Genomic DNA, 24,025 nt, shown 5'->3' on the forward strand with positions numbered 1-24,025 from the left:
AAACAAAAAAACACTGACTCCTTCATCACTGATAACGTGGCTAGCTATGTATGTGCTCTGCCGTCGCAAGGATTGGCGTCTCGTTCGAAGTATATATCAATTACATGTTCAGCATAGCACTCTTTTACTGCATAGAACAATACTTGTATAACTAGTTAGTACGAAAAACGAACGAAAAACTGTTTTACGCATGCCCAAAAAGAATGATACATCTGCGAAATAGCAAAACTGCTTTCCTTAAACCAGGCGAACGTAAAATAAAGTGACTAACAAGGTTTCTATGCACCAGACAACACAGAGAGACCTCTAGTGATAAGGTGTTTTGTCCACTTGACGTCGTACAAGAAAACGAGGGCGGCACTGTATAAAACACGATTTACGCGACATTTCGTATCACATCTTTGGAGACGCTTTTCGTTTCGGGAAAACTCTATAGAACGCAAATACACATGAGACAATGTTGTTTAAAACATTCCATGTGTCACTGGTTTTTATTTTGTTGACCCTTCTGCAAGTCGAAGCACAAGACGGTGAGAAACAAGAAGAAAATGAAGGTAAATAAATAAACGTATATCTTTTCAAAACTTTGCAAACAAAATGTAAACCTTTAACTACTAAAACAATTATGTGTTTTTTTCATAATCTATATAATATACTTCTTACATTTGCTTCTTAGTTCACTTTCATAGGTCAATATTTGTTTAGGGAGGAATTTTTAACGTTTTTAAGTTTAGATTCGCTTTTAGTTGGTGGAAAACTATTGTGCATCGTTGTTTAGATTTAAACTACATACTAAGGTTTCTTAGTTTGATGGCATAGATGGATAGAGGGAGAGAGAACATAGTTTACAACAGTGACAAAGGTGTTATCACACTGATAGAATTTGATAATTGTAAAACCAATAAAATCTACTTAGATTAGAAGAAGGATGTTTCTGTCATTAAATATTAAACAAAATTTTAAAATACTATCACGGTTCTTCTTTTACGTTTAAACTGAGTTTGTTTATTTACCATTTTTAAATACAACACTTGCAAGCAACGTAGTGATCAAAATTCTAAATACTGACTTTACGGATTATACCAGTATATTTCGTATTTATACAAGAAACATAAGGAACTGGACTAGCTAGTTGCCCAGTGAAAACGTTTGTTCTTTTTTATTACTACCAAGGTCATTAGAACTTCGTACTAAATTTAGATATTTTAGAAGTTAATGTTAAGAAGGATAACGTGCCTCACCTTAAAAACATGTAAGTACAAACAGAGTGTGAAATACACTTAATTAATAAGGTGCTTTTCTTTAATAGCCAGTGTTTTTTTTAATTGATCAAATATGTAGGTACGTATATTTATTTATTTCTTAGAAGTCAGTCATCCAATGTAAAATAAACTCCACCCTCACAACAAAAAATTGTTCTGTCCTTCGAAGTTTCCGTTCCAGTGATCAGTGTTTTTCGTTTCTGTGACTAATGCTTCAGTATTATTATCATTATTTTTGGTGCTACACGTCATGTATCTCACGCACAAATCGGTTGTCAAGAACAAGGAGTCTATAGCGCACTTCAAACTGATGTTTTTGGTTTTTTGGTTTATCTGTAGTTAAACACAAAGCTACACAAAGGGTTATCTGTGCTCTGCCCACCACGGGTATCGAGACCCGGTTTCTAGTGTTGTAAGCCCGCATTCATACTGCTGTACCATTGGTGGTGGGGGGGTTAAAGTTTATAAAAATATATTTCTGCACTGATGCATCTGTGAAATATACACCCACCGTCAGTGAATGATACTTAATAACCATAGTTCTGTGTTGATACACCCAAGAATAATATATTATTTGACACTGGGTTAAACTTCACAACCATAATTTTGTTTTGATACATATAAGAATAAGATACCTCCTTATATTGGGATAAATTTTACAATCATAACTATTTTGGTGCAACCAGTATTATTCCTCTTTACCCTGACTTAAATGTTACAACCATAACATTTCTTCATTTCATTTAAAATAAATATTAATCTATCATACTGGGTTATTTGTAGCAACTATAATCTCGTTTCGATGTAACTAAAAAACATACTTTCGCACACCTCATTAAATTGTATAACTATAATCCTGTTTTGATTCAACCAAAAGTATGCCCTCTGTTAATGAGTTAAGTTTTGGAAACGTAATTCACTTTTGATACATCCAAGTTCATACCTCTTCTTACTGGGTAGAATTTTGCGATTAAAATCCTGTAAATCAACTAAACTGGGTTAAACTTTGCAACTGTAATTCTCTTTTGTTTTAATCAAATATATATATATTATCACATTGATTTGTATTTTACAGCCATAATTCTGTTTTCATACAACAAAATATACTTTTTCTCATACTGAGCTAAGTTTACAACCATAATCCTTCTCATTTTTCTAGTCAACCCCAAAGAATATAATAATACTGACAACACCACACGTTTAGAGCCATTTAGGATTTATTTAAAACACGAGTTATTTTGGTATTATGTTAATTTTTATATTATCCCAGTACAGCATTTTCTGATATAAAAATCAAATAATGTATTTATATTATTTGACGCTGATAACGTAAATAAGCGGGAATTAATTGTAATAAGACTCTGGTTTTGAAAGTATCTGTATAGCCTATGTTCTTGTTGCAAAGCAACCCCACTCCTTGTTATGAGGCTTGAATATACTGATCTAGTTACAATACCATGTGAAAATCGGAGGCCAGTCTTGTTATTATCAGATCAGGTCAAACTCTAAACAGTCAATTCTATTCATAAAGAGATGCCTTAAGCTCTAAAAAAAACTAAAATGCTACACAGCATTAACAACCACGAAGTATATTCAGCACACAAATAGACCTAATAACAATGTTTGTGAATAGTTGAAATAAAGTTAGTGTCTCCAGCCAAGACATTTCTTCTGTGCGCCGTATCTCCACTCGCAAGGACAGAATTATGCTGCCGACCAATGCCCTAATTTTAACGTTTACGTCGTCACGTTGACCTACCCCTGTCAAAGCAGGTTATCTGAACTGTTATGGCCATTCATAAGGCCGAATTAAGGCTTTTATTGGCCCTAGGCTTTTCATCTTATAAAGGCCCCTTCGAGATAGAACCTCTACGTACAATACATTTATAGTCCTAGCTTGAGGCCCCCCTAATCAGTGTGAGGCCTTGGACTTCAGTCCGGAAAGCCCATGCCTTAATCCAGGGTAGGCCATACATTTCTAGCCCTTTCCGATGTCTCCAACGCCAATGGTTTGGACATTCAAAGGCATTATTACATGGTTTTCTGACGTGTACTCGTCGTGGTGGCAAAGATCACGACGCCTACTGTTGAACCACATGCGTTAACTGTACTGGTTCCAACCCCTCTCACTTCGTTTTTCCCTAAGTTCGTGGAGGAGAATGAGGTATAGCGGTTATAAGCCGTAAACAATATTTCTCACTTCAAGGCTCGGAAGCTGTTGGCCCTTACTCCATCTTGGACATATGCTGCACTATGTCCCACTGCAACAGTAGAAGTGCAGAAAGATCTTTCCATGCCACCATCAGAGTCAATATCATTCCATATAAAACGTTCTTCTCTTCATGGATAAGCGAGTTAAGAAGTCAATGTCTGCTTCTATCTCTGTTCCCACCATTCCTTTCAGTGACTGCCTGGATCCACATCTTCGGCCCCGGCTTCTGGCTTCCACTCGAGTCCACCTTTTTTGGCCCCGAGATGTAGAACAATTACTCATTCATACCCTCAATCGCTGGAATTTCCATCTACTGACAGAGACCTGCCCACATACTCCAGGGCAGAATCCATGGAAGTTGAAAAACCTCTTTCTAATAAACCAAAGGGTTCTTCACCCAGTTTTCCTCCATCTAAATAAAAACGGTCACTTTGATACAGTAGAACTGTCGATGCTTCCGTTCTAATCTGGATGACAATAAGGTCTTGATTGATTCCTATCATCCTATGTGTCTTTCCTTACAGGAAACATTTCTGAAACCTGCTGACACTGTCACCTTTCGGCAGTCTTTCTTTATACCAGAATGGCGCTGCTGGTCGAACAGCACGTATCCACCCTGTCTTTACAGCACAATACACCCTTGGAGGCTGTCACAGTCTGTGTTTCCTTGGGTCATACCATCACTGTTTGTTCTATCTACCTGTCTCTTGGAGAGTCTTATGACCAGACCTTGATGTTCTCATTGAACATTTTGTGTCTCTATTTTTAATCCTGTGAGACTTTAATAGACACAGTCCCCTCTGTGGTGGTGATGAGAGGGGTCGTTCCCTACAGTATGTGCTCTCGGATCACAACCTTTCTCTCTTCAATATTGGTTCTTCTACTTATTTTCATGAACTTAGTGAGTCCTTTACTGCCATTGATCTCTCTATCTGCTCCCTTTCACTTTTCTTAAAGGATTGTCAGAAACCTTCGGGGGAGTGATAATTTTCCTATCGTTTTCAGGGAGATTTGCCATAGTTGATGCCACCCAACCCACATGCCTTGTTGGAAGTTCGACCAAGTCAGCTGGCCCTCTTTCACTTCTCTCTCAGAACTTGCTCAATAGGCGTCCTTGTGGTAGCAATGACTGACATTATTATCCATGCAGCTGCTCATTCTATTCCTAAGGTATCGACACGTTTTCCATGGTATCCTCATTCATATTGGAGTCCTGTCTGTCAGAAGGCATAAAGGCTCAGAAACAGGTCTGGATTACCTTTAACAAGTATCTTACTCTTTTGAACAACATTGCTTTTCAGTGGGACAGTGCCAGTGAATGGCAGGTTAGACATCAATACCAAAAAGAATCTTAGATTATCTTAACAACCAGCATCACTTCTACCAGAAGTTCCAAATTCCTATGGGACAAGATTTAAAAGGTCAGTGCGAAGTATACTTCTTATCCCCTTTCTATGTCGTTCTCTAATAGCCAGGAAATTGCTAATGTCCAGATCATCGCCGATACTCTTGGCGAGAACTTTTCTCGTACATCTAGCACTTCTGTTTCTTCTGCTGCTTTCTTGGTCATCAAGTCACTGTTGGAACTCAAACTTGCAGTACATGTCTGGCAGTACATCAGTCGGATCTGATGATGTTCACTTTCAGATGTTGCACCATCTGTCTCCTGCCTTTCTTGCTACTCTTCTGGTTGTTTTTAACTGGATCTGGCAGGAGAATGCTTATACTGATACTTTGCACGAGGCTATTGTCCTGCATTTCTCTAAGCCTAGGAAGGATCTCAAGATTCCTTTTAACTATTGTCCAGTGGTTTTGACTATCTGTTTCTGTAAGGTCTTCAAGTGGATAGTTAATGCTCATCTTGTTTGGTCTCTCGAATCAAAGAACTACCTCTTCCTCTCACCCACCAAGTGTAGATTATGTCGACAGCGCTCAACCGTGAACAACCTGATTCGATTTGAAACGTCAATCAGGAAAGCCTTCCTCAAGAGGGAATGTCTTGTTTCCGTGTTCTTTGACCTTGACAAGACATACGACCATACGTGGAGGTACGGTATTTTACGGGAGCTCCACTCCTATGAGTTACGTGGCCATTTACCCATCTTCATCCAGAATGTTTTATTGAATAGGTCATTCCGAGGTGTGGGTTAGACAATTTTTCGTTCTTTTCCACAGGAACTTAGAGTCCCCCAGGGCTGTGTATTAAGCGTCACACTTTGCAGTATCAAGATTAATGCTGTTACTACACATCTTCCCCCTACTGTTGTAAACGGACTCTATGTCGATGACTTCCACATCTCGTGTTGATTGTCAAACACAAGATTTCTTGAGCAGCAACTTTACACTGCTCTCAGTCGCTTGTGAAAGAGGACAACAGCAAACAGTTTTACCTTTTCTTTCTCCAAAACTACTTGCATGCACTTTTGCCACCAATGGAGTATACACCCTAATACAGAGATCCGTCTCGATGATTTTGTTCTTTCTGTGGTCTCTGAAGCAAAGTTCTTAGTGCTTATCTTTGACAGTAAGCAGAATTTCATTCCTCACATCAAGCAGGTACGTGCCAAGTGTATGAGAGCACTGAACACCCTCTGTTCCACCTCTTGGGGATTGTATCAATCTTCTACACTCTGGATCTCTTGTGCCCTTATTTGCTCCAAACTGGACTATAGGTCTCTGATTTGTGGTTCTGCTGGATCCCATTCACCATCTGGGGCTTCGGCTCCTCACAAGGGCTTTCTGTACTTCTTCAATCCAGAGATTACACACTCTGTTCCTTGAACCCTCTCTTCACCTCTGCTATTTATAACTTTTTGGCAGTGTGTCATTAAACTTCGATTCTTATCACAGCTTCCCACCTGAGATTGTCTTCCTTCCATAGTGGGCTATGCTCTTTCAGAATAGATGGTCTGCCATTCTTTCCTTTGGCCTTCATATCCAAGCGCAATTGGCTGAGTTGGGTGTGTCATTGGATGACGTTGCTGCCTCCATTGATCAGCCCATCCCGCCATGGATTATTACCATCCCCGCTTATGACCTTCCTTTAAGTCATCTGAGGAAATCAGATACTCTCGATTGGAAGTACAATCTTCTCTTTGCCAAACATCTATCAAACCTTTCTTCCATTACCATTTGTACAGATGGTTCAAAATCCAATGACTCTGTGAGATCTTCCATGGTTTGTTGCGACTCGAAGGTTGCTAACAGGACACCCTCTACAGTTTCTGTGTTTACTGCTGCATTGTATGCCAGTTCTCTTACCATGGTCACGTAAAAGCTATGCAGTACAGAGATTGTACAATGTACAAAAACTTTCTCAGCTCTCTAGTGGCCCTGAGATCGCTTAGCGTTAGTTCTTACCCTGTTCATGTCGATATTCAACAAGGGCCGGCTCATATTTTTCTATCTTCTTTTCAGTTCTATTCGTATATAGTATTATTTTATTTATTACAATAATTATTATCAATGCTTTGAAATAGATTAATTTGTATTAGAACTTAGTATAATGATTTATATCTAGCTCATAGTTGCTAAGTAGATCTAATCTCATGAGGTGTTAGGTTCATCGTCAAATATACTAATTGATAACACAAATAACGTAATCAACTAATGTGTTAAGTAAGTACAATGTTTGTCAAAGTATAATTTTATGAACTTTTACACTTAACTAAACAGTTAAGTTCTTCTTCACTAAACAGTCCCCCAGTGGCTCAGCGGTATGTCTGCGGACTTACAGCGCTAAAAACCGACGTTTCGATACCCGTGGTGGGCAGAGTACAGATAGCCCATTATGTAGCTTTGTGCTTAATTCAAAACAACAACAACTCCATTAAACAACTTTAAATTTTACTTTGGTTAGACAATATTTTTACAAGCTACTATAAAATGAAGTTGATATCATAACTTCCTCTTAATTTATTTTAATACAAAGTTACACAATTGATTATCAATGCTATTTCAACCCAAGATTTTTGTCTTGTAACTACGTTAAACTTATTGTTAACTCATCGGAAGAAATAGCCATATAGATTTAGGCCTAAATATAAGCTATTTGTAGGCTTAAAGTGCGTAGATTACTTTTTATATCTACTACTAAATATAAGCTATTTGTAGGCTTAAAGTGCGTGGATTACTTTTTATATCTACTACTGACGTTATACTATCTAACATTAAACTAACAATGTCTCAAAGAATTAAACTTGTTCTTTTAACTATACTTACTTTTATCGTGTTACCTGTTTCTGTTCAACTGCAGTTTATCTTATGTGAATCTGTGTATACGTAGATTAATAAGTTAATAATTAATAATTCAGAAGTACTTACCAATTACTCTACTTCAAATTTGATCTGCTTCAGTGATAATATTGTGTTAGATTGGCTACTTCATAAACAGAAATATGGATTAATATCAAAATAGGTTCACTGTCATGACTGATAAAGTTAATTATTAATTACATTTTTCAACTTTATTAGTCACGAATTAAACTATTTCTCAAAAGGTTTTAAAGTTCATCGTTAATTAAGCATACTGATGATATTACTTACACCACATTAAAAATATAATTTACAACACTGCCCCTTCATGGAGTTTGAAGTGTCTTAAACAATCCTAATAAAAAAAAAAAACACCACACTAAATTGGTTATTCAACAAGCCTTTTTTTGGTGGTTTTCTTTTTCGATGGTTGCAGTGTTATGGCTTAGAAAACTGTTTAGTTTAGATATAATTAATTTTATTTATTATGTGAAAGAATATCTTATTATCTATCGTTAATTGTTTAGTTTTTTAATATTATAACAGAGCTAAAAGTAGACGAGTGTTGGAAGTTGTGTTTGTAACTGCTTGGTATTGAGAATATAGTGACCAGAGACACACACATATATGTTCAACATATACAGTATACCCTCACCTGTTCGCGGTTCCCCATTCGCGGTCCCGCATATTCGCGGGTTAGGCTCTTAACCCTATCGCATCGTATGCCGGTATACCAGGCTAGCGTCATAACGTCATAAAAACGAATGCTCGGTAAACCGGGTTTTTGTAGGTCATAGAGACTAAAAGCGCTTTTCGAGGGTATGTCTGTATTTACTCTCTCAAGCAGTTTTATCGATTGACGTCTTTATCAAACAATTATTACTGAATTGTACTGTACTGTATTATTATTACCTGAACTGTGCGTACTGTATTTATCTGTCTAAGTTTGCCTTTAAATTTGTTCCACTTTCTGTCAATTCTAATACATGTGTTGTACGCATAGAAAATGACTTTACGGTACAGTAATACAGTATGGGTAACTATACTATTGACGTTTTTTTTTTTATTAAAATATTGTTGCAGTACAAAATTAAAATGTGTTTACATTATCATTACTACATTAGTGAAATACATGACTGCATGCAATATTACTACATTATTACTGTATTAATGAGTAAGAGTGTCTTTAGAAAGTGTCTGGGAAGCATTTAGTACCGTATATAATCTCATACATAGAAGTTTTAAAACTGCATCCAATATTCGCGATTTTTCGTAACCCCGCGAATGGCGAGGGAATACTGTAAGTCTAATGGTTAATATGAGCTTAACGATTAAAGTATTAGGGGAAAACTAACAAAAATAAAAAAGATAAGAATTGTTTATTTCGTCAAATAGAGTCTAAAGTAATTAGGCCAGTCTCAATGGATTTTGGCAAATAGACGATTTTAAAAATATATAAAAGAAGAAAAGGAAGTAAAAGAGTTTAAAAATGCAGAGGACAGTCGACGATAGTGAACTACATTTGGATAGTTTGACAATAATAACAGAGGATATTTCGGTTTGTCAATTGAAATTCCAAAGTAATTGAATAGGTCTAAGTGGACAATTTACAAGAGGAAGAGAACTGTTTATATAGTATTCACGATAGGTCCATATTCTCTACAGTACATACGTCATTTCACTTGTTCATTCATTGTTGAATTTATTGTTAACAAGTCACAGACACATATTGTGGAAGAATCCTAGGCACAACAACAACACAGTATAAATAAAAGCCTTTTAATTCTGACAACTGAAGAAAATGACTTTAGATTTTAAATTCCGACAATTGGCGAGCCAGTAGGTATTATACAGCGTTAGAAGAAAACGTGAAGTACAGTGGAACTAAATAGGCCTATATATATGCACAACTGTAGTAGTAGTAACGAAAATAGTATAGAAATTACAAGCACGCTATTAACTATGTCAAATTTTGATAACTTAATAGAAGTTCGTGAACATTTTGGGTTAAAAGGCAGTGAACTACGAAAGTTTATTAAACAAAAAGAATAACTAGAGAAAGAAAACGTAGCCAGAAAAGAGAGGAAGAAAGACTAAAAGAAATAAATGAGAGAAAGGAGAGGCTAGAAACAGAGAGATTAAAACATAAATTTAGAAAGAAGAAAAAAAAAGAGCAGAAAGACGAGAATAGAGCACAAATAGATATTGCAAAAGTCACCAAACCAAAGCAAGAAAGACCCAAGAATGACAATGAAGTCAGGGCCAGCCGATCTAAGCTGCCCAAATTTGATGAACTAAAGATGACATGGATGCTTTCCTGGAAAAATATGACATATTTGCCCAAAGTCAAAACTGGGACAAAAACCACTTTTCACAAGAAAAGATCTACAACTATAGGTAGGCATGGCGTTAGAAGATGTCATGGATTGCAACAAATTCAAAGTGGCTTTCATGAAATGATATGAATTTACTGAAAAAGGTTTTCGTCAAAGTTCAAAGGAGTTAAACCCGATACTGTAGAAACTATATTTCAGCTTGTGGCACGTCTGTGGTGATATTTCACCAGGTGTACTGACACGGCCATGTGTGAAAATAATTTTCAGACGCTATTAGTGCGAGAGCAGTTCATGATTCCGTGTCCAACTGATATGTCACTGTTCTTAAAGAAGAGAACACCAAAATATTTAGAGGAAACAATCAAGCTGGCAAAACAATATATTAAACTGGTAAGTCCAATAATGTCCTATTAAATTTGAAACCATTAATGGCTGACCAGAAGCAAGATTTTACCGAAGATGATAGGAGGTTAATAGACAGAAGATAGAAGAAAAATGCTGCGTCTATTATAAAATGGGATATAATGCAAGCAAACAGCAAAACTTCGATATAAAGCAGCTGGAGGTATTTACAAGACTGTTGGTAAGAAACAAGAAGAGAGTGACTAGCACTATGGAATCTGCTGCCAGAAGAAAGAAAATAAAGACTGCTTGTCAAATTCAATATAAGAAAACATGATCGATCAATGCACGACTAATGGTTGGCTCAAGTTAGCAAATGGATCAATGGTGTCAACTGTGATGAGAGCATGCGACAAATATCAAGAGGTGACAACAGATCATAATATGGCAACATGTAAAGGCTATGTTGAGGACAAGTGAATGTTCTAAGAGACACTGGATGTATTAATACAGCAGTGAGAAAAAGTCTGATATGTGATGATCAGATGGTAAGCAAGATACGCCTGTGTGTATTAATTTATGAGACAATGAAAATATTTCCCATAGCAAAAATAAAGGTGGATACTTTATATTATGTAGGAGAACATGAAGCCATATGTATCAAGGAATAAATACACGACTTGATAATAGGAAACATGCCAGATAGTAGAAAGTTAGAGAACCTAAACGGGAAGAAGATTGATGAAGAGTTCGCTGTCACCACCAGAGCTCAACAAAAGAAGAGCAACGAACACATCAAACACTTGCAAATGACAAAAGCGACATCTAGAATTTAGGGAGAAGAAGTCAAAAATCTTAAACCTCAGAAACCTACTTGAGGAGATTGTTTAACTTGCTCGGTAGAGTTTGTATGCAGCTCAAAGTGGTCAAAAGCATTTCTATAATAAAAAGGTCAAAGCCCGATACTACAAAGTTGAACAAAAGATCTTAGTTCTGCTGCACACATACTACAAAAACTCACTCTGCAATAGAAAGGACCTTTTGAAGTACTGAAAATACTCAACAGAATAGAGTACAAAGTGATTGGGAACAGGAAGAAGTATTTCTGGAAGGAAGACGAAGACCAAATTGGTGCAGCTATTATAACAGAAATGGATATTGCAGGTGTCGCCATCATAGATGCAGAACCAGGAGACAACGACTTAGAAGATGATAACCTACTAGACCTTAGATCACTAGTTGGAAATGAGATATACAAACATATCAACATCAGTAAAACACTGATTGGCAAGAGACAAAAAAGCATTACAAGACCTTCTGTGCCAGTATGCAGATATCTTTACGGATAAACTAGGAAAGACAATTCCTGTAAAACACAAGATCAAGACAACAAACAACCAAGAAAGCAGACAAATTGAAACCCTATCAAATGCCTTATGCAATGAGAGACCTGATAAAGCAGGACACTGAGACAATGTTGGAAGTTGGGATCATCGAGTTTTCAAGTTCAGCCTACTGTTCACCAGTTGTAATCGTGAAGAAAAGGAACAGATCAAATAATTTCTACATAGACTTGCAGAAACTGAACTTCATGAACAAGTTCTGCTCCGAACCTATGGGCAGTGCGAAGGCCATCATGGTAAAACTAGATGTGGCCAGATTATTTTCAGAGATAGACCAATGGTAATGAAGTCTAAAGAAAATACAGCATTTATGACACCAGATAGATGTTATAAATTTAAGCAGATACCATTTGGATTAGTCAATTCAGCAGCAATATTGAACCGAACGATGAGGAGAATGTTGTAGAACACCACCAACATCAAACATTATGTTGATGGCATTCTGACACACACTAAAAGATGGGAAGACCACCTGAAGAAACTTAGACAGCTGTTCCAATGAGTGAGGGCAGCCAGCCTCACCATCAGACCATTCAAGTGCTTCACTTAATTTTCTGCATTGAAATTTGTTGGACATAAAGTGGAGGACTGGCATATAGCTATGGAAGAGGAAAACATAATCCACATACAAGATACACCAGCTCTGATGACCAAGTAGCAAGTCAGACCCTTCCTTGTACAAAATTCGTACAAAATTATGCTGAAATTACTGCACCATTGACTGACTTAATCAAGAAAGGTTACCCAACAGGGTGAAGTGAGAATAACTACATCAAGTGACATTCCATAAATTAAAATACAAGTTTGGAACTCACCAATTCTCAGGATGCCAGACTTGAACAAACCATTTATTGTTCAGGTATACCTTCTGTGGTATCTTTCCATCATAGTCCGTTGGTTTCTCAATCGAATGATGTTGATGAATTAGCCAGTTATATTCTGAAACTGTATTTGGTAGTAACATGGCTGGAGTAGTTCAGGGAGGTCTAACATAAACAGATGGCACAGTAATGGTGCTAACAGATAGACCAAATAAACTCTCCTTTTCATTATTTTTTAGTAGATGATATTTTAGGTTGGAATTCTTGAACAGATACTGAATGAAATATGCATGGTTTAGTTACGCATTTTTCTCGATGATTTTGGATAATTCCATTCATTTTTATCATTGTTATAAAAGTATATTAGTATTTAACATTATAAATAATGCTAAATTAGCACCATCTGCTAGTTACTACCATACTTTGCACCGCAATCGTGAGCAATATACTTCTGCCCGGCATGACCAGGTGGTTAAGGCACTTGACTCGTAATCCGAGGATCGCGGATAGCGTAGATAGTCCTCGCGTATCTTTGCGCGAAATTCAAAAATAAACAAACAATGTACTTCTAAGGTGTTTAACGCACGCTGATAAACAGAACAGTCTTCGCCGCACCTATTACCACAGACAACACTGATAATCAGTACTTGCACACTCACTATTCTCAAGAATGGCTATATTCTATGCTACTGTGTTGTTGTTGTTTTTTTTCAAAACTGCAATAATTATATATTTGTGCTAGTAAGGGATGAGATTCAAATATTTTTAATTGACTTACACTATTCTTTAAAATTCTCCCAAGGTCGGTTTACCTCCGGTAAGCGCGATAACATGGAAAACACACCACTGGTATTTGTATTTATCTTTTTTTTTCAAAATATTTTATTCTGTCAGAGATATCTTTTTGTTCTTCTTCAGTTTTATCATAACAACTTTTCTGTACTTCTTCACAGTTCTTGTAATCTATTTGTACGTCCCCAGTAGCTTCATGAAAATTGTTCTCAGTCATAGTCATGTTTGTTCTTAATTATTCCTTAAACGTAAACGAACGTGGCAGAGGTTTAGTTTAGAGAGAGAGAAATCTGAAGAATTCTCTCTCCAACTGGGGTGTTCAGGAACGTTGTGGTTCCTCTTCGTTCCCTCTCGTGAAAGATTATTGAAATTTGCATGGGGTTATTGCCTTTTTTTTATTTTGAATCTTTTTAGGTGAAGGAGTGAGGTTGGTCATAATACTGATCAGCGAGACAAAGGTAGCACCAGAGAGACCAGCCAGACCAGATCCCTAAAAGCATATGTCAAAGCAAATATGAACGTGCACGCGAGACGTCCCAATTCAGGGCATGGCAATGTGACGCCTTGGCTGGGATCTAAGAATCCAATGCCTAAGATTTGGATGTGGGGGGAAACGGGAGTGCCCCGAGAAAACCTACTTTCACAGGACAAGCGCCGAAAAATTTACCTGTCCTGTGTCCGAAACCTTAAGTTTGACGTATCTTTTTTTAACTTCTCTCCTATTTCCGTTTCATCTTCTATAAATTTCTTCTTGTTTTTATTTTAATTTTCTAGTCCACTAGTCCTTTTTTATTTCTTTTTATCTAGTTTTTCTACTTTCCACTGTCTTATTGTATAAAACAGGTTCCTGTCTCGTTTTGTAATAGTTTAGTCACCTTTAAAGTTGAAGTTTAGTCAACGTTCTACTTTATTTTCACTAAATGTATCCCACTTTTGACGTCTGTATTATTGGCAGTTTCTCTTAGATTATTTGGTAAAAAAAAATGATGCGAAGTCCAGTTTGCGTGAAATTAACGAATTAATTAATTTCATCAAAAACGTTTGTTAGAACTTCATTCACTTGTAGACTTATGTCATACATAAAGATTTCAGCATTAACTCCACAACTAAATATAGGCCTCACTTCAAATACAACGTTTCATTCTAAATTGCAAGATGTACCTTTAAAGTACTTAGCTTTGATAAATAAATATATAACTCACAGTGTAACTGAATAGCAGAATAGACGCAATAATTAACGCTTAATACCTTTTCTTAAATTAAACTAACTTCTCATTAATATCAACTTGCCTGGATATTTTATAGAATTCTCATTCAATCTTCTCATATTCATTACTCGTATTCCCTTCTTTCTCGAAATTTCTAGATTATTACATCTTCACGATTCGCATTCTGTTTTAGTAAACATCAAATTAAAATACTGAAAATATAGATTTTAAAATAATACAATGTTTCCAGTATCCCATAACTACTAAAACTACAAAGTTCTTCAGGTTTCGTACTGATGCCCAGTCTTTCATCAAAGGGTGGAATGTGTAAAAGAAACAAAATACAACTAATTGGAATTTGAATTGTTTGTTTGTTTTTTTAATTTCGCACAAAGCTACTCGAGGGCTATCTGTGCTAGCCGTCCCTAATTTAGCAGTGTAAGACTAGAGGGAAGGCAGCTAGTCATCACCACCCACCGCCAACTCTGGGGCTACTTTTTACCAACGAATAGTGGGGTTGACCGTCACATTATAACGTCCCCACGGCTGTAAGGGCGAGCATGTTTGGCGCGACGGGAAATTTGAATTGAAATGAGCGGTAATAATCACACAGCTATATTTCACACTATCCTTTCTACTTATCACTTTTAAGTTTGATATTGTTTTTATATCTGTTACTAACGTTAAGTTTAATAACACTGTAATATTCCAATCTATGTCAAATACTACATTGTTTTTTTTAAATACTACACTGTTTCTTGTACACATATTGTTAAAAGAAATGGTTGTTTGGAATTTCGCGCAAAGCTACACGAGAGCTATCTGCGCTAGCCGTCCCTAATTTAACAGTGTAAGACTAGAGGGAAAGTAACTAGTTATCAACACCAACTCTTTTACTACTAAACAGTGGGAGGGACCGACACATTATAACGCTTTCACGGCTGAAAGGGCGAGCATGTTTGGTGCGACATGGATTCGAACGCGCGACCATCGGATTACGAGTCAAGTGCCTTACCACCGGGCCTTGCCGGGCCGAAAAGAAATGTCAGTTCCTCTGAATTTGTCCGCTACAAATTTGAAACGAAGAGTTTTGTAAAAATAGCATTTCAGATCTGCCTTAAGTCTCACCTGTTTCGGTGACCATGCGGCAAAACTCTTTGTGTTAGTAACTGTACAGCTTAACACGTTTATCTTCACATGTTAAATTTGAACAAAGCATCCATTTTCACAGTCATGGGTTTAAAGTGTATCATTGTTATTAACACACAAGATACAATATGTTTGAAATAAGTATCAAGAGAATGGGACTACATTAAGCTTAATTAATCTACTTTACGGCCGTTTCAAAATACTTTTATCAGATATTGCAAATATTGGGGTAATATAAAAATACATTAATTGTCATTTAAGCATACTAGTGACACCACTTGCAAAATGATAAACTTTCGCAAGACAAAACAATTAAAAACTTTCAATTATAAAAAAAAAATTAACATTTTATTTTTAATGTTCTCAAATGCTGAAGGACATCTCTAATTAACCTTATCTTTATCTACTCAGTTTGTTGAGACATTTGTTCTAGAATGTATTATGAAGGGAAATCGGCTTTTAATGTAAAAATTAGGTGCAGATTGTGTTTTAAGCCTAAAATTAGGAAACGTAATTTTTGTTGAAATATTAACAAACATTGTTAGCCACTTTTAAAATTTGTATTATTATTTATATTATGAGTAATAGGTAAGAATACAGGAATAGATATATTTATATAGAGTTTTCTGTGTGTAAAACAATAATATCTTTTTGTAAACTTGCTAAAATCTACTTAATGTTTAAAATGTACTTATCAAAATATTAATTAAAAATTCTCATGGAAAGTTAGTTTTTCAACAACCTCTAAATACTTGTTCTCGTAACGTTTGTTAGAACAAAGACGTGTTCTAGATTATGATAATTGATTACCTTAACTTCCGTAACTAAATTGTGAGAGTAATCGCGCAGTACTTTGAAAATACGTGTATTTAATATATTATTCCACGTGTTGCGCTCGCCTTTCGTTACCGGTTAGGCGTTGTTTCGAAAACAGGTTTCGAGGAAAAAGTGCAGATAGTCGATTTTTAAAACATACTTTCTGTTCGCCCCACATTGAGATAGAAGCAGTTTGTTAATCTGTATTATTTACTGATAAATATATGCCATCACTTATATAAATATGTTGATGAATGTTTTAATCTTTCACATGTTTATCTTTGATTCTAACCCTATTTGCTAGGTGCTTGCTGGGATTGTATTTCTTGATACCAAATATCACATGCTGTTCAACTAAGTCATATTAGAATGTATAATACTTTTACATACACAAACGCTAAACATTTTTGAGATCTTCACTTTTGCTATTCAAGGTATAATGTTTAATTAAGCCTTTTGTAACTAACCTTCAGTTTGCTGATTCTTAAAACTGTTTAAATTAACTTACATACAAAAAACAACATAAAAACTCAAAAGCAGAAATTTAAACAAAATGAAAGATTTTGTGATAACCAGTTGTTCCCATTTTAACTTCTTGAACTTATAACAATTACTTTTTATAACTTCACGCAAAAGTCACGTTTTCGGTTGTACGCTACAATACGAATTTAATTTTGTTATAAAATCTATAAAGGACTGACAAAAATAAAAGTTATTGCGTATTTATTTATCTAATTTTAAAATGTAGTACATGCATAAAAGGTATGTTAATTAAAATTACGGACAATGACAAAACTTAACATGCTGTGAGAAATGCAAAAATGTAACAGGGATTATTACCCAGGATTACATAACAGTGCAGACAAAATAACAATTCCTGAGAAAAATGGGCCTGGCATGGACAGGTGGTTAAGGCACTCGACCCGTAAATCGAGGGTCGCGGGTTCGAATCACCGCTACACCAAACATGCTCGCCCTTTTAGCTGTGGGGGCGTTATAACGTGACTGTCAATCCAACTATTCATTGGTAGAAGATTAGCTCAACAGTTGGCGGTGGGTGGTGATGAATAGCTGCCTTCCCTCTAGTCTTACACTGTTAAATTAGGGGCGGGTAGCGCAGATAGCCCTCGTGTAGATTTGCGCGAAATTCAAACACAAACAATTTTTTTCATCGGGACTCGTTCCATGTTTTGAGCTGTGGAAGGCAGATTTAGCGTAGACATTTTCCTTTTTTTTCAATATAACGCCGCCGCGGCGAAATGGGACAACATGTTTGGTAGAACCGGGATTTTGAACCCGCTACCCTCAGATTGCGAATCGAGTGCTCTAACCACCTGGATATGCTGGGCCTATAGTGACGAAGAATTTGAGGTATGTTGCTATGTTAAAAGTTGGTCAGTTGTTATGGTGTGTACGCATTTCACAAGCCGGCGAAGGATGTTAAAGGTATCTTTGTCACAGGGCATTAGTATTAGGCCTATTCCATATGTTGTTATGCGTGAGCGAAATGGTTTTTGCAGGATTTGCAATTAAACGTTTACAACCACTCAAAGCTCGTCATATCGGCTGTTCCAGTTGGAAAATTAGTTAATCACAAATCATCGTCGATGATTCCAGACTGAATAACATATTTAAGAATAATTTTTCGAAGGTTGGAATTACTTTGTATTCTCAATTTTTAATTCTTTTGTCGTCTTTCTACAAATAGTTGTTGTTCACTTTTCCAACTCGCGATATATAATTAAAACTATGTAACTCTGATTGATAGTTATATACTTAGCTATTTTATTTTAGTTAAATTAGACAATAATATGATTTATATGAGTTACATATACTTTTAAACAACTTTACACTAGGTCTCAGTGTGCAGAGTTAAACTTGTCCTTAAGTAATACTGAAATGGTTTGAGCATGTGTAATGTTCAGATTTAGACATTGCTTAAATTCTTTGAGACTGAGCACGCCTAACGTAATAGGGTTTTACTTGTTTTGTTTGTTTTTTGGAATTTCGCACAAAGCTACTCGAGGGCTATCTGTGCTAGCCGTCCGTAATTTAGCAGTGTAAGACTAGAGGGAAGGCAGCTAGTCATCACCACCAACCGCCAACTCTTGGGCTACTCTTTTACCAACGAATAGTGGGATTGACCGTCACATTCTAACGCCCCCACGGCTGGGAGGGCGAGTACGTTTGGCGCGACCGGGATGCGAACCCACGACCCTCAGATTACGAGTCGCACGCCTTAACACGCTTGGCCATGCCGGGCTAGGGTTTTAATACGGGATATCTATATGGTGAATTATTATGCTTTGCATGTTCGCAGTTCATTTATTATCATCTGATGGGTTTATCATAATAATAAATCTCAGTGCCTATATTAGACTAAAATATATAGATATATCTGTTTTTACTTTATATAAAATCGCCTACAGTTTTGTTTATGTTTTTTTTTATTGGTTTAGCTATGCTCTTAAGGCCCGGCATGGCCAGGTGTGTTAAAGCGTGCGACTCGTAATCTGAGGGTCGCGGGTTCGCATCCCCTTCGCACCAAACATGCTCGCCTTTTCAGCCGTAGGGGCGATATAATGTGACGGTCAATCCCACTGTTCGTTGGTAAAAGAGTAGACCAAGAGTTGACGGTGGGTGATGATGACTAGTTGCCTTCCCTCTAGTCTTACACTGCTAAATTAGGGACGGCTAGCGCAGATAGCCCTCGAGTAGCTTTGCGCGAAATTCAAAACAAAAAACAAACAAAAGCTATGCTCTTCTCCTGTCTTGTCGTCCAAATTTTATTCCTGAATCTACGTAACCTTGAACATATCCTATTGTTTGGATGTCTGTATTACATGGTCTGCCGCATGTGTACGTTGTGTTACAGGGAGAGTTAACTCACATTCTACCGAAAATAAGTGTTACAGGAACTCAGTCAACAATAACATTTCTAATATCTTTCTTCTTTTTTTTTCGTATTTCCCACAATTAAAATTTCTTCTAAAATTAACGTTTACATAAAACAAACAGCTATACATAATTATTTCTTTCTGATGCTGACAAGTACAAACAACGAAGTTACGACGTTAACTTTACTCTTGTATTATTTCTAAGGGGCACTGAAAACTAACTGGCTACGCACGAAGGAACACCTGAATGTATGCCATGAATCTGTAAAACCTAGCTGGCATGGCAGTCTTTATTAAGTATACTTTCAGATAAACACCAAACTGTTTTTATTTAATATCTTTAATATCTAGCCTCGCTTTAAGAGAAAAGAAAAGATTAACACGAGAATCTAGATGCACTTGCGTACTGTGGTGGAGAGTAAGGATGTTTTTTAACATGTTATTACTTTTGATAAATAATGGAAACTATTGTATGTAAAAATTATTAGTAAACAAATCATATGGGTTACTGCTGTAAGCTATAAACACGACTGTACAGAGAGAAACGTAATATCGTACAGATGTATGTCGTACAAGGACGCATATAAATAATTTATGGAGGAGTATTTGTCATATACGCATACGTTGAATGACAAACGATTAAACATTTCTAAATATTTCATCAAAATGCCAAATACTTCGCCTTGACGGTTTCATTACAAGTTTACTTAGCATTACAATGTATTCTGTCAGACTAGAGAACTATTCACGTTTTAAAGTGAAAATATTTTAAAAGTTACACTTACACTAATTTCAGAAAATTGTTTGTTTGTCTCTCAAAGTCCAGCCCAGCAGACGAGTTTTATGCATTAGTGAAGATCTCTTGGGCAGTGACTAGTGAGAGACAGAAGATACATATGAAATTCATGTTTGTTTGTTTTTGTAATTTCGCACAAAGCTACTCGAGGGCTATCTGCGTTAGCCGTCCCTAATTTAGCAGTGTAAGACTAAAGGGAAAGCAGCTAGTCATCACCACCCACCGCCAACTTTTGGGCTACTCTTTTACCAACGAATAGTGGGATTGGCCGTCACATTATAACGTCCCCACGGCTGAAAAGGTCGAACCCGCGACGCTCAGGTTACGAATCGAACGCTTTAACACACTTGGTCATGCCGGCCCCGTATTAGAAGTACAGACTAATTCTGATTAATGTTATAACTGGTAAATCTCATCTTACTTTCCAAGTGCTATTACTTACTTTAAAGTTGCACAGTTGTATCACTTTCTTTCTTCTTCAGATGTTATTACTTACTTTAAAGTTGCACAGTTGTATCACTTTCTTTCTTCTTCAGATGTTATTACTTACTTTAAAGTTGCACAGTTGTATCTTTCTTTCTTTCTTCTTCAGATGTTATTACTTACTTTAAAGTTGCACAGTTGTATCACTTTCTTTCTTCTTCAGATGTTATTACTTACTTTAAAGTTGCACAGTTGTATCACTTTCTTTCTTCTTCAGATGTTATTACTTACTTTAAAGTTGCACAGTTGTATCACTTTCTTTCTTCTTCAGATGTTATTACTTACTTTAAAGTTGCACAGTTGTATCACTTTCTTTCTTCTTCAGATGTTATTACTTACTTTAAAGTTGCACAGTTGTATCACTTTCTTTCTTCTTCAGATGTTATTCAGATGTTATTACTTACTTTAAAGTTGCACAGTTGTATCACTTTCTTTCTTCTTCAGATGTTATTACTTACTTTAAAGTTGCACAGTTGTATCACTTTCTTTCTTCTTCAGATGTTATTACTTACTTTAAAGTTGCACAGTTGTATCACTTTCTTTCTTCTTCAGATGTTATTACTTACTTTAAAGTTGCACAGTTGTATCACTTTCTTTCTTCTTCAGATGTTATTACTTACTTTAAAGTTGCACAGTTGTATCACTTTCTTTCTTCTTCAGATGTTATTACTTACTTTAAAGTTGCACAGTTGTATCACTTTCTTTCTTCTTCAGATGTTATTACTTACTTTAAAGTTGCACAGTTGTATCACTTTCTTTCTTCTTCAGATGTTATTACTTACTTTAAAGTTGCACAGTTGTATCACTTTCTTTCTTCTTCTTCAGATGTTATTACTTACTTTAAAGTTGCACAGTTGTATCACTTTCTTTCTTCTTCAGATGTTATTACTTACTTTAAAGTTGCACAGTTGTATCACTTTCTTTCTTCTTCAGATGTTATTACTTACTTTAAAGTTGCACAGTTGTATCACTTTCTTTCTTCTTCAGATGTTATTACTTACTTTAAAGTTGCACAGTTGTATCACTTTCTTTCTTCTTCAGATGTTATTACTTACTTTAAAGTTGCACAGTTGTATCACTTTCTTTCTTCTTCAGATGTTATTACTTACTTTAAAGTTGCACAGTTGTATCACTTTCTTTCTTCTTCAGATGTTATTACTTACTTTAAAGTTGCACAGTTGTATCACTTTCTTTCTTCTTCAGATGTTATTACTTACTTTAAAGTTGCACAGTTGTATCACTTTCTTTCTTCTTCAGATGTTATTACTTACTTTAAAGTTGCACAGTTGTATCACTTTCTTTCTTCTTCAGATGTTATTACTTATCTTTGATGCTGCCCAGCTGTATCCTTCCACTACCCAAACATGAAGCAGAAATAGAAAAAAACCAACAACTCAAATGAAGGCAGTTTTAAAAATTAAAATGATTTTAAACTTTACTCTTTCTGCAAATATACTTATGATTTATAAGTGCTTTAAAAATGAATATTTGAAGAGATACCTTGCAATTCTGTGTCACTAATCAATAGAAACGTCACAATAGTGCTTAGTAAGAAGGTTAAAGTGCCCGAACGATATCTTTCAAATGTGGACCATGAACTAGAGTATTTATATGAATTTCATACTATCATAAACTCTTTTCATTATTTTATTAATGTTACATTAAAACACTCAGGTAACAAAGAGTATCTATCTTTCCTATTCTTTACCCTTAATCTGAAAGATGCGCAAGTTACACTCATTTTGGCTATTAAACATATAGCGCTAATCTAATATTCTTACGATTCATAACAAGTGAAACATAATCTTAAGGAAACTTCATCTAATTGGCTGTATCTGTACCTCTCTGGGGGATAGAAGAAACATCATTCTGTATTAGTTTGTAAAATACACAGAAATTAAATGGTGATTCAGAGTCGCACATTATTTCAATAATGAAATAGTTTTCTATTGAGCAAAAAAGATCTAAGTCCAAGACCCAAACCTAGGAAAATTGATTAGCTAAGTTGTTCCTTAGATGAACAACACTGTTGCTTCTGAACAGACTATTCCTGCAAATAATCCATAAACAGAAAAAAGATGCTTAAATTGATGCTTGTCAAGTGTGCCTTCGCTACTGTGACAAACAAAACGGTAATATACAGTATAGGAAAATAATTGTAAAATAGTGAATAGAATGGTTGTAAAATGTAAATATTATAGGATTATTACTCTCACCTAATGGTATGGAAATAAACTTTACCAGTGTATGATTACGTGCTGATAATTTATACCATAATTGGTAGTCATCCAACCAATGAGACAGTGCCACATCAGCATAGTATCTATAAAAGTACATATAGCTATAGTATTCTCAATAATTACGTTGTGAATGCACTCATGCGTCATATTAAGAAGAGGTTTCATGTTTCAGTAGGAAGTGTATGGAAACAATGAGAGTAAGTGAAACCGGTGCCATTAATAAAAGAAACAGTCAAAATAAAAATACAGAATCTTCAAAGATGGTGTTAAGAGGCTCAAGGTAAGATCTTTGCGTGATAAACGATAATTCAGAAGAGATCTTGCCAATGACCTACTGTAAGTACACGCGTGAATGCTATCTCCAGATGAGTAAACCATACATTAGCAAAAAATGACCTCAGTGGATGTTCACCTGCTACATAAAAAATGACAGAATAGTACTTAGGAAAGACTAAGTCTGAGATGGTCATTAAGTTTCAAACAAGAGAATGAGTAAAAATGGAGGGGTGATCTTTACAGATGAATACAAATTCACATTTTTTGGTAACAATCGACAATATTTTCTTCAATGGCAGAGAAAAGAATGGTATAGTGAAGAATTCTATCGAAATAATACAAGTGTTGAAGATTTACACTAAATTCATCCTGACTGCTGACAGTTACAAGTCTTTTCTTATTCATCATTTTATACCTTCAGAAATACAACCAGTTGGACATGGATGCATCTTCAAGCAAGTGATACCGAGTGTGCAACAGATGTGATGTACTGTTCGCTAGCCTAATATAATTTGTTTCAGTACTAAAAAAAAAAACTTTTGATGACAAAATCATGGGACAATATGGGACAGTTTTTAAGAAATATTTTGAGGTCGTTGATCGTTTCGTATTTCATCATTTATTTTATTATTTGTTTTACGATCCAGTCATCTTTGTAGTTGAATTCAGACAGCAAAGTTTATGTATTGTATTTGTATGTTATATAGAATATTAGTATACTTATCTGATTATATGATC

General features: G+C 35.7%; 1 protein-coding gene across 1 annotated transcript in view; it reads left to right on the top strand.

The window, feature by feature from the left end:
* The first annotated feature begins 264 nt into the window (after window positions 1–264).
* LOC143223466 (pancreatic triacylglycerol lipase-like) overlaps window positions 265–24,025 on the top strand; it is a 57,875-nt gene continuing 34,114 nt past the window's right edge. Inside the window, exon 1 of the mRNA XM_076451492.1 lies at window positions 265–554. Within this exon, the coding sequence (XP_076307607.1) occupies window positions 458–554 (97 nt within the window). The 5' untranslated portion in view covers window positions 265–457. The remainder of the gene's footprint in view (window positions 555–24,025) is intronic.

The sequence above is a fragment of the Tachypleus tridentatus genome, chromosome 8, assembly GCF_004210375.1.
Source record: "Tachypleus tridentatus isolate NWPU-2018 chromosome 8, ASM421037v1, whole genome shotgun sequence".
In the NCBI taxonomy this organism is placed as follows: domain Eukaryota; kingdom Metazoa; phylum Arthropoda; class Merostomata; order Xiphosura; family Limulidae; genus Tachypleus; species Tachypleus tridentatus.